Source organism: Callithrix jacchus, chromosome 16 (genome assembly GCF_049354715.1).
Source record: "Callithrix jacchus isolate 240 chromosome 16, calJac240_pri, whole genome shotgun sequence".
Taxonomy (NCBI): domain Eukaryota; kingdom Metazoa; phylum Chordata; class Mammalia; order Primates; family Cebidae; genus Callithrix; species Callithrix jacchus.
In genome coordinates, this window is record NC_133517.1 from 97912632 (window position 1) to 97929240 (window position 16609).

Here is a 16609-nt window from a genome sequence, read left to right on the forward strand (position 1 = left end):
TAGAGGCAGCCCACTCTTCCAGAATCTGGAGGAAAAACAATTGAAATAGCAAGACACCTTTGCAGGAGTGTTGAAACAAACAAGAAAAAGTTTTATTTTGAAAATACAGTCTTCAAAGATAAAATTTGGCTTCCATTTTCCATATCTAGGTGCATCCGACAAGATACAAAAACAAACAAAACAAGAAAACAAAGGCCCACAACATTATGTACAGAGCTCTAAAATGAGCTGTGAATATCTACAAGAAACTAGCATATACTCTTTGTGAAGGGATGTAGTGTGTGGCTTTCTACAGTTCTCAGTCCCCTAGAAGAAGAGTTAACTCCCTGGAGCTGCAGGTGCGGCTGCAGCAAGGGAAGAGCTGGGGTCAGTGAAGGGCTAGGGGTGCGACCTCCCAGGTAGGAGACGTAGAGAGGTGTCTGGGGAGGGGAGCAGCGGCGGCACGGGACAGATCCTGGGCTTCTCTAGAAGTCCTGCCGCGGGGTGTGAGTCAGGCTGTGCCGCCGCAGATCACAGTTTCGCCTGAACACTTTGCCGCACTGCTCGCAGCTGTAGGGCTTGATGTCTGTATGGGTGAGAAGGTGAGTTTTCAGATTACTTCTCTGATTAAAGGTTCTTCCACATGTGGGACATTTGTGTGGAGATTCCTGTTCAGATGTGAAGCAAGCAAAGGATTAATCCTTCACACCACCACTGCACCCTTTTCAATAGCTTCTGTCTTATCGGTATCACAAGCGTTAACATAACACTCGCATGACAACAAAAGAGGGGACTTGCAGGAACAAATCTGTGCTCCTAATCCTCCAATCATGAAAACACACGTGCAGGCATAAACAGAGGCCAATTACAGTGATAACTTCGGAGGCAGACCCGAGGCCACCTCGGTGGGCTTTGTGATTTCCAGCTCTTCACATTTCATCACCATGTCATAGGCAGGAAAAGCGGGAAGGAAAAGCTCTAATCCTCTCTTAAGGAATTACATTCTCCTGGGTAACAAGGCTCCTCTTTGCTGGAAAACTAAACTATTCCTCAATGTCCTGAAAGCTACAAATTATGAGGCCCCTGGGAAAGAGAGAGTATGGGATTTCTCCATGCCTCCATTATCAAAATTACCTTTATTTCCTCCTAAACACGAAAGCTTTAAATACAGGGCAGATTGAATGAAAAAAAATTTCTAAAATTAGGATTTATGATAATCAAAGTGGCCTGTTCTTTAAGAAATATTTTAAAATGCTTTATGTTAAGATTAATTTTATGTATTAAAAAAATCAAGAGGGCTGCTTTACCCCACCTAGAGAACCAATCTAAATAGAGCCTTTTGAGAGAAAGATTCTGCCATTGAACACCTTTTGTAAAGCAATAATGATAAAATGAACCAGCCACTGTTTTAGAACAAGAAGCCAAGCTTACCTGCATGTGTAAAGTTTTGTGAACTGCTAGAGTTCTGGACTGACAAAATCCTTTCCCACACTCCTGACATTTGAAGGGTTTTTCTTTGGAATGGATATACCTGCAAATTAATATAAGGTTTCATTGAAATAAACTTACCCCGATGGTGAAGAGTTACTTTTAACAATTAATCAAAAAAGAAGTCATGGAAGAAACAAGATTTTCATTTACATTTTAGGATTTTTTTTTCCCCTATGTAATTCTGTTTATGGTTAACCTCAACTAACAGATTCTCTTCAAAATATTCACCAGCCCGTAGGGCTTTATCTACACTTGATCGCCTTCTCTGCCATATTCTGGAGTTCGAAATCCCTCTGACTGAGCCTTTCTTGGCCTCCAAGGTTTTCTCTGGGATTTAAACTGGCCAAATCGCAAGGCTGAGTTTAGAGGTGCTAATTTTAGTGAATCCCTTAACAGCCTTGGAGGGTGAGTACGGAAGTTTCATCTCCAAAGAATAGTAGGTAGAGTCCAGAAGAGATCCCCTAAAAAGAACTCCCCCATTCCTGAGAAGTTTTACCCAATGACAACGCTTACATTATTGTATGTCTTCAATTGCATTGTATTAATGCAGAGTTTAAGGTCGTGGAAGGGATGTGGGAGCTGTTTGTAAATTAGGTGACCTCAAGACACCCCCCCAACCCACAAATTCTTAAAAGAAGGTTTCCTGTGGCAGGCTCTGGGGCGTACCTGGGTGGGGGGAAGCTTGAGGAGGGGTGAGGGGAGGGAGGAAACCCCACAAAGGTGGCCAGACGGCAGCCCGAACAGGTACCACAGGGTCCGTCAGTTCTTCCTGTACCACTCCCCACAGCACCAGGAGGAGAGAGGATAACCCTCCCAAGACTAAGACCCCACCGGAATGTTCCTCCCCAAGACTGAGGAAAGTCCCTCCCTCATCCCAAACAAGAACACAGCAGGCGCAGGGTGTTGGGGAAAAGGGTAGATGTTGGGAGTTAGCTGAACCGGGCTGCGGAGCGTGTTTGAGGGCGTATTCTAGATCACAGGGGATTATAAATGATACTTGGAATGTCTATAGGACTTAGTGTATCCAGGACAAATTCGCTTTCCCTCTCCCTGCCATCCTCCTTGCCCGACTCACCTGTGATCCCGCAGGTGATCTTGCCTCCGGAACGCCTTGTGGCAGATATCACACGTGTATGGCCTCTCATCCGTGTGGGTCCTCTCATGGATGAGCAAATTGTAGGATTTGGTAAAGTGTCTGCCGCAAAACTTGCAGATAAACTCTTTTTTCGTTTTAGAGGGCAACCTCCCTCGAGAGGGCTTTCTGTCCGGAGTCAATTTACTGAGGCCTGAGATGGGGCCACCCAGCCCCGGACTCAGCTTGGTCAGGTCTGCCATCTTAGGAGGATCCTCTTGCGTGGCAGCCACTGCCAAGTTGGCAAAGTCAAAACGGGGCCGGTCCTTGTGCAGGGCTGGGAGGACGTGGGCAATGGCCCCCTGCTTGGGGTGAAATAGGTGGGTGGTAAAAGGCAGGGCCGGGAAGGGGAAGCGAGCATCCACAAGCCCCTGCGCCGCAGCCATCTCCGTGATGGTGGAGCGGGTGATCTCGTGCACATTGGGATACCCCAGCGTCCAGTGGTTCATGTGCATGGTCTGCACTGCGCTGAGACCATACAGGCCCTGCAGGTGGTCCACCGCAGCCGGGAAGGTGTTCACGGCCTGCAGGAAGGAGTAATTGGTGAGCTGCAGCGATGGGTGGAGCGGGATGGGTGCTGGCAGGGCCTTGCTCCCCATTTTCCAGGATGCTGGGGAGCTGAGGGGACCACTCCTTTCTTCCAGGACTCAGAGGCGGGAGAGCTTGGGGCTCCGGCAAAAACCCAGTGAGACAACAGCACGTAGAGAAATCTCTAAAAACGACAGGGAAGAGAGGAAGCGATAGTGAGTATAATTCAAAGCTGCTCTTTCTGCCCTTTGGCACCCGCGCAGGTTACCACACCTAAGTCTCCCTCCCCACCCGACTCCAAGACCCCCCCGAAAGAAGCAGTGAGGGGACCCCGTAGCACCTGCTCAAATCCACAGGCAGATTAGCCCTGGGCCTGGGCAAGAAGTGCTCTGCGGGAGAGCGAGCGCCCGGCAACCTTTCAGGGCGCTCAGAGGACGGAAGGTCAGATTCGGACTCTGGGGAGGCACGGAGCGGAAGACTCCTCGGTACCAGGAAAACGAAAGGCGGACATTGGGGCAGCACCCAACCCAGCCCACCCTCCCCAAGCCCATCAGGCGAAGCTCAGAGAACTGCAACGACAATGCTGTCAGGCCGGAGAGAGCCTCTGTCGCTGCTGCTGCTCTGAGCTGCAGGGAACGATAGGTTGACGGGTGGATTGTGGATCCAGCGCCCTGCAGCCGCCTTTCCAGAGTTTACCTGGACGGCACCTGGCGTGCGAGAGTACAGCCAGCGCGCTTCATCCTCCTGGGCTGGAGGACTCTGGGAGGGGCCGTCTCGCCCTACACTGACCTCAGAGGTTTTCTTTTCTCTTCCTTTGCCCTCAGTCCCATTTATCAGTGGTGACGGGCCACAGGAAAGAAAAGTGACACCTCATGGGCTGGATTGGGCCTAAAATCGCCCCCTCCTCCTATCCAGGGGCTCTCCTCCCAACCCCCCACCAAGATCCCTTCCAGATGGTTCAGGCTCTTAAGGGGTGGGGTGGGGGCGGAGAACGTCCCTGAGGCCGAAATCCCTTTTCCCAGGCTGCTCCTCAACTGCTTCTCAGTCGGGTGCCGAGGAGAGACGAGAAAGGACGGAGAGAGGAGAGAGGGAGGAGAGGAGAGAGGACACTCTGCCGAGGGTGAAGAAAGACGCTACAGGGGAGCCCTCAGTAGGCCACGCACAGGGTGGTCCTGCCGGCCTGCAGGAACCTTGTCTGTCGACCTGGAGGTGAGTGCGGCTGCGCTCCCGCCACCAGGACGCCGTCTGGGGTCTGCGGCCTGGGCCTAAGCAGGGCGCTCCCCCTCCCCGTGCTCCCAATGGCAACATAGGTCCGATTTTAGACCCCTGTTCTTCGGGAGCACCTCGCCTGCCTTCACGGTGGGTCCACCTTCTCCCACTGCCAGCCCCTTTTTAGAAAGGGATTCTGCCAGCTCGTGGGACCAGGGCCTTCCTTCTGAGAGCCGCCCCCCAGGTGTAGGAGTCAGAGCTAAGCACTTGTCCCGGAGAGGGGCAACCCAGCCACTCTGCGCCAACAACCGCCAGGCCTGGCGTTTGAACCCAGCGGGAAGGCAGAAGATTCCAGCCTTCCCTTCCCACCTAAACCCTTCCCGCGCCTGAGTTGTCCTCTGCAGCGCCTTGTCTGCGGTTCAATCTGTGAGCCGACTTAGGGGGCTACACTAATGACAGAATGCTCTGGCTAGGCACGATTTGGCTGCCTCGGCGGGGCCCACACCTTCCTCTGTTTGGAAGGGCTTGGAGACAGAGATTTATTAACGAATCGCTTCGGCTGGGTGGTATGCGGTCTGGGAGTTCAAGCTAGGAGTTAATGAGAGGTGTGTAACAGTCAGAGGGTCTCAGTCAGACCATTCAACCACAACTGCAAACTCCCATTAGTAATCAGATTTCCCACCACAAATCACGATTCATTTTTGCTCCGCGGCATCTCTCGAGTCCTCTCTTAGGAAGGCAGGAAAAAAGGATTCTACTAACATTCCTTGTAATCTATCTGATTATTTCCTTTTAATTAAAAATAACAAATTACACCTTTATTTCCTTCTCTTTGCGTAATGAGGATTTTCCAGAGATTAAAAATATTATTTTTCCCTTAGTGTTGAAAAGTAGCCTCTCTCCCATAGAGAGGAAACCGAAATTATTATTTGGGTGTATTCCCAGACTAGATTTCTTAGAAATAAATACAGGAGGCAAAGCACAACTCCCACCACAGGATTATGTGTTGTTGGGGGGAGAGGTTGGGGGGAGTGGTGTCAGCTAAAGTACTGTTGTGACCTGTGACTTCTATTCCAAATGCACAGTGAACTCTGCCATAAAGTTTACACTGCCACAAAGTTCAGTGCCATCTTTTTCCTTTTTTTCTGAATGGTTTATAACACAGAAATTAACGACTAGTATAATGCAGGTTCATGTTGGCCAAAAAAAAAAAAAAAAAAAAAAGTGCTATTTCATAGGACGTTTTAATTTGCAGGGCAGATAGTTTCTTCACAGGGGAAGGGCAGACCATTGGTCCCTTTAAAATCCTTTTTTAAACAGAACCACCTTAAATATCCACCAGTGGCTCTTGCCACAAATAATTCGGAAGTTTAAGTTTCCACACTCCCATTGAGTTGCTGGAAATGTATATCAAAAGAAGTATTTTAAGCGAATGCAGAGATCCTAAAGTACTTTCGTTTTGTCTAGAGCTGAGCCCTGTAGTTCCCACACTCCCTTTCAGGAAATAACAGTGATCATTGCTGTCATTTCTCCACCATCCCGTTTCAGACCACTGGTTACTTTTAATTTTGCAAGGAAATAACTTAAACTAATGAAGAGGCATAAATATTTTGGTGGAGTTGAGGCTACTTTTCTTTCATCAGTCTTCTTTACAGGAATTTCCAGCCATGTGGAGAAACGTTGTAAAATTTAGTTGACTGGCTGTCAACAAGGGAGATGTGTACACACTTAGTTCAGTGAAGCTCTCAAAACATTGAGGAAAAAAGGTAAGAAGTAACTTGATAAGGAGTTTTGCTCTTTGGTAATGGTATTATTACATTGCATTATCTAAAAAGAATATACAGTCAGCGTTCATCTACTAAAACCTGTGCATCTGTATCTGAAAGAAATGATTGATGGTTGGATAGGCTCGCTGAAATTTCAGCCCAAACCACAACAGAATTTTACATAAATCAGAGAGCTATAGACTAAGTAGATCTAAGGAGATCATTAAAAAGAAAAAAATTGTTTAAGGCCAGACTGTATCAGACGAATAGAGAAATGGCTGCGAAGTTCCTGCCCCTTCAAAGCGCCTCTGCCTTCCCAAGGAGTTAATTAAATTAAGATGCCTTCCGCATAATCTGGGTTCTGTTTCTCTCTGCTCCCCTTGCTCCCCCTATGTAATTTTCTTGTTCTGTGCTCAGGACTGGTTTGTTTAGCAGAGAAAGTGGCTGTCTGCGCCCTTTAGCTTCGGGAAATGCCAGCCCCCTTTTGTTCTCTGCTAACAGGTAGGAAGACAGATCCAGGGCTCCCTCGACAAATACCTTTTCCTCGCTCCTTCTTCGAACAACGGCAACTCCTTTCTCACTTGCCGTTTCTCGGGAATCCGAGCGTTTAAGCCCCTGAGGAGTTTGCTTTTGGCCCCCGTCTGTCAGGACTGGAAAGTGGAAGGAAAATTTAAAAGCCAGCAAAAGGTTGACGAATTGCCGAGGAGTGAACTATTTCACTCTGGAAACGCACCTTCAGCGTTGCTGGCTGGGCAGGCACCGTGTGTCCGGGCCCGTCCAAGCTGCGCTGCCGCGGCTGCCCCGGGACAGGTCGACCCGGGCTTGCTAGGGCAGAGCCAGAAACACCATGGGGTTGTGGGATTTGATCTCAGTGTACGTCGACCAGCTTTTATAAGAAGTCTTGCTGACTGCTTAAATATTCCAAAACAAAACTAAGAAACAGTACGTAGAAGTGTGTGTGACTGGGTGTTAGCTGGGAGTCGCGTGCCAGGTACCAAGGAAGAGAGAAATACAGTGCCCTGGGATTGCATCCCTATGATCTATTTTCACATCTGAATTTGGGGCACACCAGACCGAGAGTCTGAACGCCTCTTGGACCCCCAAATCCTTCCTTCCAAAGGGCGGCTTACAGCTCCGTCCCAGAGCAGACACTCACCTCCGGGAGAAAGGTCTGCTTGGGCAGCCCGGCTCAGACCCGGTCCAGGCAGCTAGGCGCACAGCTTGGAAAGATCACTGAGTCCACGTCTGGCAAACTTCTTCTCCCGCGCGGAGTGGCGGGAGTCGCGGACATGATCTGGAGGACCGCGAGCAGCGAAAGCGAGAGCGGATCCACGTCTTCGTCGAGTCTGTGAACGCCGACTATGTAAAGACCCAGGGTGCTTGGAGCGGGCGCTCAGCTCTCGTCCAGAACCCCGTGCCTCGGCGAGCCTCTCGCTGAGGACTTCGGATGAGGTTGGAGCCCGCAGCCTTGCAGGGCCATCACCCTCCAGCAGTAAGCGCGCAGAGCTCCGTCCCCGCCCGCGTCCCTCCCCAGGCTGCCCGAGGCTGGGAGTCCAGGGCTTTAGTAGCGGCCCCGCCTCCCCTTCGGGCCGGCGTCCCGCCGCCGCGCGGGGCCCTAAGCGCCCTGGCTCCGCCTTCGCGCCCGGCGTCTGCTAATGGTCCACTCTGTTTACTTGTGTTTGGATAGCAACTGAGTCTTAAAGACACAGGTTTGCTTGAGGTTTCCCTGTTACAGAGACGCAGTTGTAGGTGACTCAGTTCAAAACTCACACAAAACACAAAGCCCACCCTCTTCCTTCTCATCGCCACTTTTCCTCATACTATTAGAAACTCAACTACTGCTTCTCTGCCTCTCAAAGACCCTGCAGAGAAACCCAAAGGACATTTAGTAGTTTTATTTGGTGCGCTTGCCGGCTTAATTTGCACATCTTAACATACTCACTACAACTACCTTCTTCGTAGAGTAAAATCGATCAGTTCTAGACTGTATTCTCCAGCACAAATCACTCTTTCCCCAATTTTAAAGAGCTTTGTACATACTTTTGGTCAATTATGACTACATGTGTAGTCTGCTTTCGCCTGCTGTTTTCTAAACGAAGTTTGTTTATAGAGGTGACAATTGACTAATTTAGTAATTATTGCAAAGACCTGTGGAATGCCCCAGGAGAAATTTCTTCCAATTTTTAAGCTTTAATCAGCAAATGTTCATTTCATACGCAGTAAACCAACTTGGTTAAAGGAGTGGGCATCTGCAACCCATTGGCAAATAATAAAGAATCCATCTGGAATGGGTGAAGAACAATCATTTTTAAAATTTAGAAAAATGCGATTCTAGTTTTTCAAAACATTCATATCTTCATTCCCAGCAAAAATTGAGTTCACTGTTCAGTCGCCAGGAAGGTTAATCGAATTCAAAGTACAGTGATACATTTTTCAAGTTCTTCTAAAGGTTTGGTCTTGTGTGAGTGAAACTGCAGAAGGCACCTCAACCACTCTGGAATGGGGGTGACCGAGTGACAGGAAGGAAATGATACACCCATTTTAAGCAGCTTCTTTTCAGATGAAATCTGTGTGATCAAAACTAAGCAAAAACGCCCTTTGTCCCAGACGAGTCGCCAGAGGGGATCTGCGTTACTCCCACGGCAAGCCCGGACTTTGAGGACGTAGATCTTCAACGAAGAGGCTGTAAAATTCAAAAGTGTTCCGTCGATAGATGGTTTGGGATGAGACTCCCCAAAGGACAATTTTTAAAAATCTCAATTGTGCGGGGAAGTAGACAAATATAAGCAGAGGCTAAAAACAGTCAAAAGGCTAAGCAGTAATTGGGGAATCAGGCAGAAGCTCCCAGATATGTTTTTTAAGATAAAAATCTTTCTATTTTATTTATGCCGAAGTGGAGAGAATTTTTCGTTCCTTTGGTAAAGCATAACAGGGGTCGCAGAACTTTCCCTTTTTAAGTTCGCAAAGATTAAAAAGTGAGCTTGAAACGGAGATCCGAGTGTTTAATATCCTACAGTACTTAACTGCTTCAAAGTAGATTTGACACACAGAACGGAAGCAGCAGAATGCCTAAGCATTTAGATTTTTTTTTAAAATGTTTTCCCTGGTGGGTCCCATAGGGGTGCTTTCATTTTAGAGCTCAGTCCTGAGCCTCAGCTGCGGGATGCCTGCGGTCCCCTCTCTCCAACTGTTTAATTCCTCTCGCAGCTTTTCTCAATTTGGGAAATTTGGAGGGAGCTTTCTCTCCTTTCACACTCCCCAAGTCTCACGGGATGGTGACCTGAAGAGCGTTTCTGCTCTTCACATTTCCTTTTCATCAAAGGGGAGGCAGCTCCCCAGCAGCGGGCTTCACACCTTTCCGGCCCTTAAGTGTGTGTACGTTGGGTGCGGAACCGTGTGGTTTTCCCCAGGGATAGACAGAATTTCCAACCACCCACGAGCTGCGCCCTCTTTCCGCAAACCTCCTAACCCCGGGGTTTTTCCATAAATGTGTTTACTTCGTCCCCCAGCCTGCGAAGTTCCAAAATGGAGTCTGGGCCACGCCGGCTGTCTGGGCACGACTGCAGTCGCTTAATAGGTAAGGAAGAGGCGGTGAGCTCCGGCTTTAGGGGGTGCCCCGTGGCCCGGCCGTGCCTCGGCCGCCTGCTGGCCCTGCCGCCTCGAAGGGCAGGTGCGCGCCGGGCGTGGCGAGCGACCGGGAGGCTTAGAGCGGCGCAGCACCGTCCGCGGGCCCTCCTAGGCCACCTCCGCGCCCACCCCGGGCGGGCCCTGGACGTTTCTCCAGGCTCAGACCCAGCCAGCCCGTCGTCCCGGCCGGCGCCTAGGGCGCAGGCACTGCGGGGCCCACCCAAGAGCAAGTCACCCGCCAGGTTCCCCGCCCGCCTCCAGCAGTACCCGGTGCAGAAGACAGGCCACCGGGCCCACGGGCGAGTAGTGCGGTTCGGGTGTGCGAACAGGGAAATCCCGGAGTCCGCAGTGGCCCAGCTGCGCCCCGGGGGCTGTGTCTCCACGGAGTCGTTCCACTCCCGCCGCAGCGCCGGGGACCTGGGTTGCTGGCTCGCTCTGAGATTTCCGCTGACCGGGTCATCTGCTGTCCTCGCGGCTCTGGGCTTTCGACACCAAGGACGCTCCCAGGGAAACGGCCAACCGACGAGGGGCGCGCGAGCAGTGGCTGCCTGAACCCGACCGCTGCGAGTTTACGCCGGGGGAGGCCGGGACGAAGGCCAGCGGGAGGAAACGCGGAGGAGGTGGAGGAGGAGCGGGCGCGCGGCGCAGGCCCCTGCACCCCCCGCCCCCGGCCCACCCGGGAGGCTCTGCCAGCGAAGCAGCGAGCAGGTGTCAGACACAAACTTCCCTGGAGTTGACTCCCAGCCTCTCCCACTCGGTTTCGGATCCTAGAAACGTCTAATCTTTACGGAAACCTTGGATTTTTCCAGGAATCCCAGCCGCTACCTCCGGGGACCTCGCCTCCCTTCTCAGCCAGGGTGCGGCTGGGACCTTCTGCGTTTCAACTTCCCGCACTGCTTGCCGTTTTCGCCACAACCTAGAGGAACCGGGAGCTCAGCTCTGCTCAGGGTGCCTGCGTCCTGGCCCCGGAGTAGCAAGGACGTCTGGGGAGCCCAGGGGACAATTGCGTGTTCTAGGCCGAGCTGAGGGTGCGGACGCAAGGGCAAAAAGCTAAGGGCTGCATCTTGTAGAACAGCGCATCTCCGCGGGGCTGACCGGAGTCGGGAAAGCGCTGCCGCGGGCTGTACTGAGCAGCCGGCGGGAAGGGCCGCAGCGCCCCCTGGAGGCAGGTCCCCAGCTCTGCGTGGCGCGGGCTGAAGGGGCGGCCACCCCGGCGGGCTCCGAGGCGTGAGGGCTGGGCCACCGGCCGGCTCCCTGTACCCTGCAGAGCCAGAGTTGCGTGCGCGGCAGGGGTCCTGGGAAGAGGGCCTGGGCCTGTTATCAGGGCCAATAAGCCACTCCACCCCCACCGTCGGGGCCATTGTGGGAGTCCCACACGGTGCACCCCACCCCCAGAGACTTTTCTCCTAGTGGGTTTCTGATACGAATTTTTCAGACCCACGACCCCACTGCGGGCTGCCCTGACATCCCCAGAGGAGGTGAAAGACACCCGTTCTGACCTCAGCACAGGGAGTTAGCAGGCGGTCCGGTGCAGGGCGGGGCAGATTCCAAGGCGGGGGACCTTGTCCCGGAGGGAGATGCACAGGGGTTTCCCAGGGGACCACATGTGGACAGGCTGCCCCACTCCCACGGATCACGCGGGGACCTTGCCGCGTCTGCTAGAGCTGAGGGTCGTTCCTTGCTCCAGGAGTCCCGCCACCCCGAGCCGGGGCCAGGCCAGCCGGCCGCAGGCACAGGCCTTGCCCGTCGACTCTTCCCTCGGGGAGAGGGTGAAGGCGTTTGGGGCCCGGGGGCACTCTCCTAGCCTGCTCCCCTCGCTCTGCTTCATTCCGCAGGAGGCCACGGCGGGTGCCCCCGCAGCCACCAACCTGCGAGGCACTGAGTCACCGGGAAGGCGAGCTCTGTGGGGAGGCCGAGCACCGGGTCGCAGGGCAAGTTGTGTGGCCGTGGCCGGGGTGGGCTAGCCTGGGGGCGGACAGTTCCTGGAGTCCCGTCCAGCCGGGGTTTGGATTTCACAGGTAAGGTCCTCGGCTGCAGCAGCGGCTCAGCCCACAGCCGGCGGAAGGCCACCCAAGCCACCCATCAGCCCCTCCCTAGTCGCGATATGCCTCTGCAACCCTGGAGCGTGAGGGTGGTCCCGGAGGAGGAGGCGGCGGAGGCGCAGACCGGCTCCCGCATCTGCTGGATACGGCTCGGGCTCCGAGGTCTCCAGGCCCGCACCGCGCGCCGAGGGGGTAGTCGCGGGCTCCTCGCGTGCACTGGCACAGGGCGTGCTTTCGCCTTCCAGTGGCTCCAGGGAAGGGGATCTCCTGGAGTTTGCCTCGTCTGAGAGAGCCAGGCCCACACCCATGTTCCCGCGTCCAAGGCTGCTTCGAGTTCGTGGTGCTTTTCGAACCGAGCGCGTCAGTGTCTGTGACAAGGAAGACCAGGTTTACAGACAACACCGCAGTGGAGGGCAGGCCCCAGGCGCCTCCGGAGAGGGGGGCTCTGCGCACTGGGCTCCTCTGTGAAGGCCCCAACTGTCCAGGGCTAGACCGACCCGGCTGTTGTGCTCAGCCTGGTTAGAAGACAAAAAAGAACATCCTCGCAAAAGTCTAGGGCATGGTCTGCAAATTATTTTTGTTAGGCTTTCATGTTGTGTGTGTTTTTCAACGCGCTTGCCAACGCTTAAACATTCGGAAAATTCAAACGGAAATCTTGATTTCCGATGATCTACGTTCCTACGCGGGAGCGAGTTGGCTGGAGCCGAGCAGCTCTACCCTCCCATCTTTGGACTTGTTTTTAAAAGGCTGGCCGAAGATTGCCTTGGACGTTCCTATTCCCACTGCAGATTTCGTTTCCTTGGAACGCTGGGATAGGTCTGAGTTATTCTCTAGAGCAGCGGTTCTCAAAGTGTGGTCCAGCAGCATCCGCATCATCTGGAACTTGTTAGAAATGCAAACTCTAGCCTCACCTAAGTCAGAAACTAGGAGTGGGGCTGGGCAATCTGTGTTTGAGCAAGCCCTCTGGGTTTCTGATGCGTGACAAAGTTTGAGAACCACTGACCTTTTTCAAATTGACACTGGGGTCCATCGCGGGCAGGTGCCATTTATCTTTCCCATGCATGCTCTCTCTCCTGCTCCAACCCTATCTCTTCCTTCGTCCTCCACTAGAGAGAGTGCACGCATAAACGCACCTGCTTTAGACAGCTTATTCATTTATTCATTCACTCACTTCTCATTCATCAGACTTTCTAAAGGCACCTCTAAGTACTTGGAAACGTGCTGAGGATACCTAGGGGAACAAGGTTCCATCCCTCCCCGCAAGGAATCGCCATAAGATGGTGGGGGGAGCAATGGAGAGAAAGTGCGGCCCGATGTTTGTTGTTAATTAGTATTTTTATCTAAAACTAGATCTGACTAGTATTTCAGGAAATGTCACACCTCATTTTACAGTTTCTAACCATTTGGAGCACTTGCCTGCCTTCCTTGTCCATGCCAATGTCATTCTCTTATTTTCATCACATTTTAGAGATTCTGTGTGACTACTGCACAAACTTCCACACACATCTTGACACACATTACCCACACCTCGCCTACCCTCTCTGCATTAAGTCAGAGTGCGTGGCACTAGGGATGAGGGAGTGTCACAATCCAAGAGACCGTGGGGTGGGCCAGGGCTCAGAGTCTCTGCACCCCTGGATTACCCTGATGCTGGCAGGATGGTCTGAGGACAGCTGGAACTGACTCATATGTTCCCCTCATCCACTTGGTGCACACTAGCTCCCACCCTGCTGCCTGCTGCCCCAAACTGCCTAGCTCTCCACCTTCAGGTGCCTCCAGCATTGAAGTCCTGATTTGTCACCTTAAGATTGAATCAAGTCCCTTTGCCTTTTTCTAGGAAGTACAAGAGTCTCGCTTCTCCCCCAGCTAAAAATCTTATGACACTGGCACTTTCTAGTCTTCTTATCCCAAGTCAACTTCCCTTATGATTGTTCATTTTGCACTTTCTCTCTAGGACCTTCACTTGAACTTCTGTCCTCAGCCAGCCAAAGAACTGCCTCCACCGGACCATTTGCTTCCCTCTGGGATTTTCTAGTTTTGGGCAGTGAACAGTAGAAGGCACTTTACCTCCCCAAAATCCCGTCTAACTAGAAGCCTCTTGTCATCATCTATTTTCAAGTTTTTTGGTGTTTTTTTTTTAAGCTTTCATTTTAGCGAGTCAGTGCATGGAAGCCACTGAAAACACATACAAACAAAAATGAATTTTCATACTGACCACAGTCATAAATTGTACAAAAGTGTCCATCATCTCTGCTTTGACAAAGAGTTGCTATTTTCAAATGATCTTTTCTTATGGGGATGCTCAAAATATAGAATGAATAGTGGTCAGAAATGTGGTCATCTCTTTACTACCAGTGATCATAGTTCTTTCTTCTCTCTCTCTCTCTCTCTCTCTCTCTCTCTCTCTCTCTCTCTCTTTCTTTCTTCTTCCTTTCTTGTTTTGTTTTGTTTTGTTTTTGAGACAGAGTCTCACTCTGTCGCCCAGGCTGGAGTGCAGTGGCACAATCTTGGCTCACTGCAACCTCCACCTCCCAGGTTCAAGCAATTCTGCCTCAGCCTCCCAAGTAGCAGGGACTACAGGCACCCACCACCATGCCCAGCTAATTTTTGTATTTTTAATAGAGACGGGGTTTCACCATGTTGGCCAGGCTGGTCTCGAACTCCTGACCTTGTAATTCACCAGCCTCGGCCTCACAAAGTGTTGGGATTACAGGTATGAATCACTGTGCCTGGCCCCAGTGATCCTATTTCTTAACAGAATTTTGCTTCCCAGTACAGATGGTTTGATATAGTAACATTTGAAGCAGCCAGCCCTTAGGAAACACCAAGGCCTATATTTGAATATAGATACAAGTTATAACAAAGGAAAATGTAGTATATCTTTGTAGCTGTTTGCCTATAAATATTCCCCTGAAGGATTAATACACTATTCCTGAATCTAATCCAAGTCAAGCCAACTCTAAAAATCCTGTGAAGTACCAACTCATAAGGCACATACAATTTGTTTTCAATAAATATTTTTGAGCGTCTACTATGTACCAGGTACAAGGAGATTGTGTTATTATTTGAAAATTTGAACTTTGATCCTCACTTGGGGGTGGGAGTGAGGACAAGGAGGGTGGAATTTTAAGGTTGGATTCCCTTGGTTTTGTAAAATCGTTAAAGTATTTGTACTTAATGGCAATCTTTAAAACATTTATTGAATTCTCTCTTACATTTGTAGCCATTTTTATAAGTCAAGGAGAGAAAATCAGAGTTTAAGCCAGCCCATTTATTAGAAAGTGTATGCCAGCACAGGCTTAACTTCTGGCTTTCCAACTGGAAGACAACATTTTATAATAGTGTTATTTCACTTCATGCCAGGTGATAATTCCACTGTAGATTCCTTGTGATTGGTGACCATAGCTCACTCAAGCTGATTCTCGCTTCCTGACTGTAAGTAGCCACAGAGAAAAAACAAATCATTCTTCTTCTGGCACCCTTGCTGGAGGAGGAGTAAGGGAAGTGGCAGATGGCTAGATTGGCCCCATCCTCATAGTTTCTTGGGAGAATTTGGAGCAGGACCAGCTCAGGTCAAAGTTTCAAAGAATCCAGGCCTGTAAGAAGTGATGAACTCTGTTATCTTTGTCTCTGAGCCCAAAACACAGACAACTTCAATGGATCTGGCGACATACCAGTATGAGAAGCCCCCCTCCACTCTCCGCTTACTATATCACAGTGTCGGCTCACACTGTGTGTCTAAGCCTCATACTTCATTTTTCAGTCACCAAACCCCTCTTTCCATGTCCTTTCTCCCTATACCCTCCCTGGCCCATGCTTGGCAAATGGGCTTGCCTCCAGGAATCAAATTGGGTGGATGCTATGATGTCAGGACACTAGGCAGCAGCGTTTCTAACGTGTTAGACCACAGTTGCCTTTTTCTTTTCCTGGAAAAGTACACAAAGTGCAAATTGTCTCCCAAGCCATGAGGCACACATCCAAATGCCCTACGTGGTGGGCCCGCCCAGGCCCAGGAGAGTGTGGAGAACAAGTGTGTCATATGGGTGTGTTCACTAGTCCTGCTCCCCCTCTGTCTCATCCTTAACCACATTCTCTTGACAAGCCATATGGCCTGGGAGTGACCTGGAATATATTAAGGGCATGGGCTTGTAGAACCCTTGCAGAGCAAGGGGGCAATAGCAGAGTGCTTTTTTAGACTTGTTAATTCATTTAACATGCATTTATTGAGGATGTTTGGCATGGTAGGCCTCATGATAAGTACTGGGAATGCAATAATGAATCTGGAGCTATGGTCTAGTGGGAAGACATACACGCAAATAGGCAACTGTGATATAGTATGCATCAGAAAACCTGGATCCAAGACCCCCAGTTAATAGCTCTATTACGTTGGGCAAGTCATGTTGCTTATTGAACTCTCAGTTTATGAATCTGCAAATTAAGAATATTCTGGGGGTTAAATAATGTGGATGTGCATTAATGCTCTCAGTAGTTATGACTTTTTTCTTAATCATTAACATGAACTGACCTTATATGCACAAAATTATTCCTTCAATCCATGTAAGAAGTTGGAGATGAGACCAAGGGATGAAATTTGACTCAATACCTATTATCTGGTTTTCAAGAGTATACCAATTAAGCAATTGCAACAAATGTTAGAGAAAAAGTTACTCGTCTGCTTTGACAGTAAGACTTTTGTCAAGAGAAAATGTCTACATTTTCATTTTTTACTGAAAAGTTGGAATACAGTACCATGCATTATATTTTATTATAATCTTGTTTTTATTGCAACTATAGAAATACATGAAGTGAATCTATAATTAATAGGTTGTTTTAGG

At 50.4% G+C, this 16609-nt stretch overlaps 2 protein-coding genes and 1 long non-coding RNA gene across 10 annotated transcripts in view; 2 read left to right on the forward strand and 1 right to left on the reverse strand.

The window, feature by feature from the left end:
- Window positions 1-58: 58 nt before the first annotated feature.
- Window positions 59-10305, reverse strand: OSR2 (odd-skipped related transciption factor 2). Of its 8 annotated transcripts, none has more exons than XM_035276878.3 (5): window positions 7262-7642; window positions 6643-6755; window positions 2546-3314; window positions 1411-1510; window positions 59-565 (listed from the first exon to the last, which is right to left on the reverse strand). In XM_035276878.3, the coding sequence occupies exons 3-5, from the start codon at window positions 3199-3201 to the stop codon at window positions 491-493; spliced, it is 831 nt and encodes a 276-aa protein (XP_035132769.1). In that variant the 5' UTR covers window positions 3202-3314; window positions 6643-6755; window positions 7262-7642; the 3' UTR covers window positions 59-490. The 8 variants fall into 8 exon arrangements, with proteins under 8 accessions (XP_035132769.1, XP_035132767.1, XP_078209607.1 ...); XM_035276876.3 differs by having other exon boundaries at window positions 59-647; XM_078353481.1 differs by lacking the exons at window positions 6643-6755; window positions 7262-7642 and adding an exon at window positions 10000-10305.
- Window positions 4174-16609, forward strand: part of LOC128929840 (uncharacterized) — an 83053-nt gene continuing 70617 nt past the window's right edge. The window contains exon 1 of the long non-coding RNA XR_013528201.1: window positions 4174-4339. This is a non-coding gene — a long non-coding RNA (uncharacterized LOC128929840). The remainder of the gene's footprint in view (window positions 4340-16609) is intronic.
- Window positions 9631-14815, forward strand: LOC144579823 (uncharacterized). Its single transcript, XM_078353538.1, has 3 exons — window positions 9631-9771; window positions 9930-10440; window positions 10542-14815. Exons 1-3 carry the CDS (start codon window positions 9631-9633, stop codon window positions 10784-10786), a joined length of 897 nt encoding a protein of 298 aa, XP_078209664.1. The 3' UTR covers window positions 10787-14815.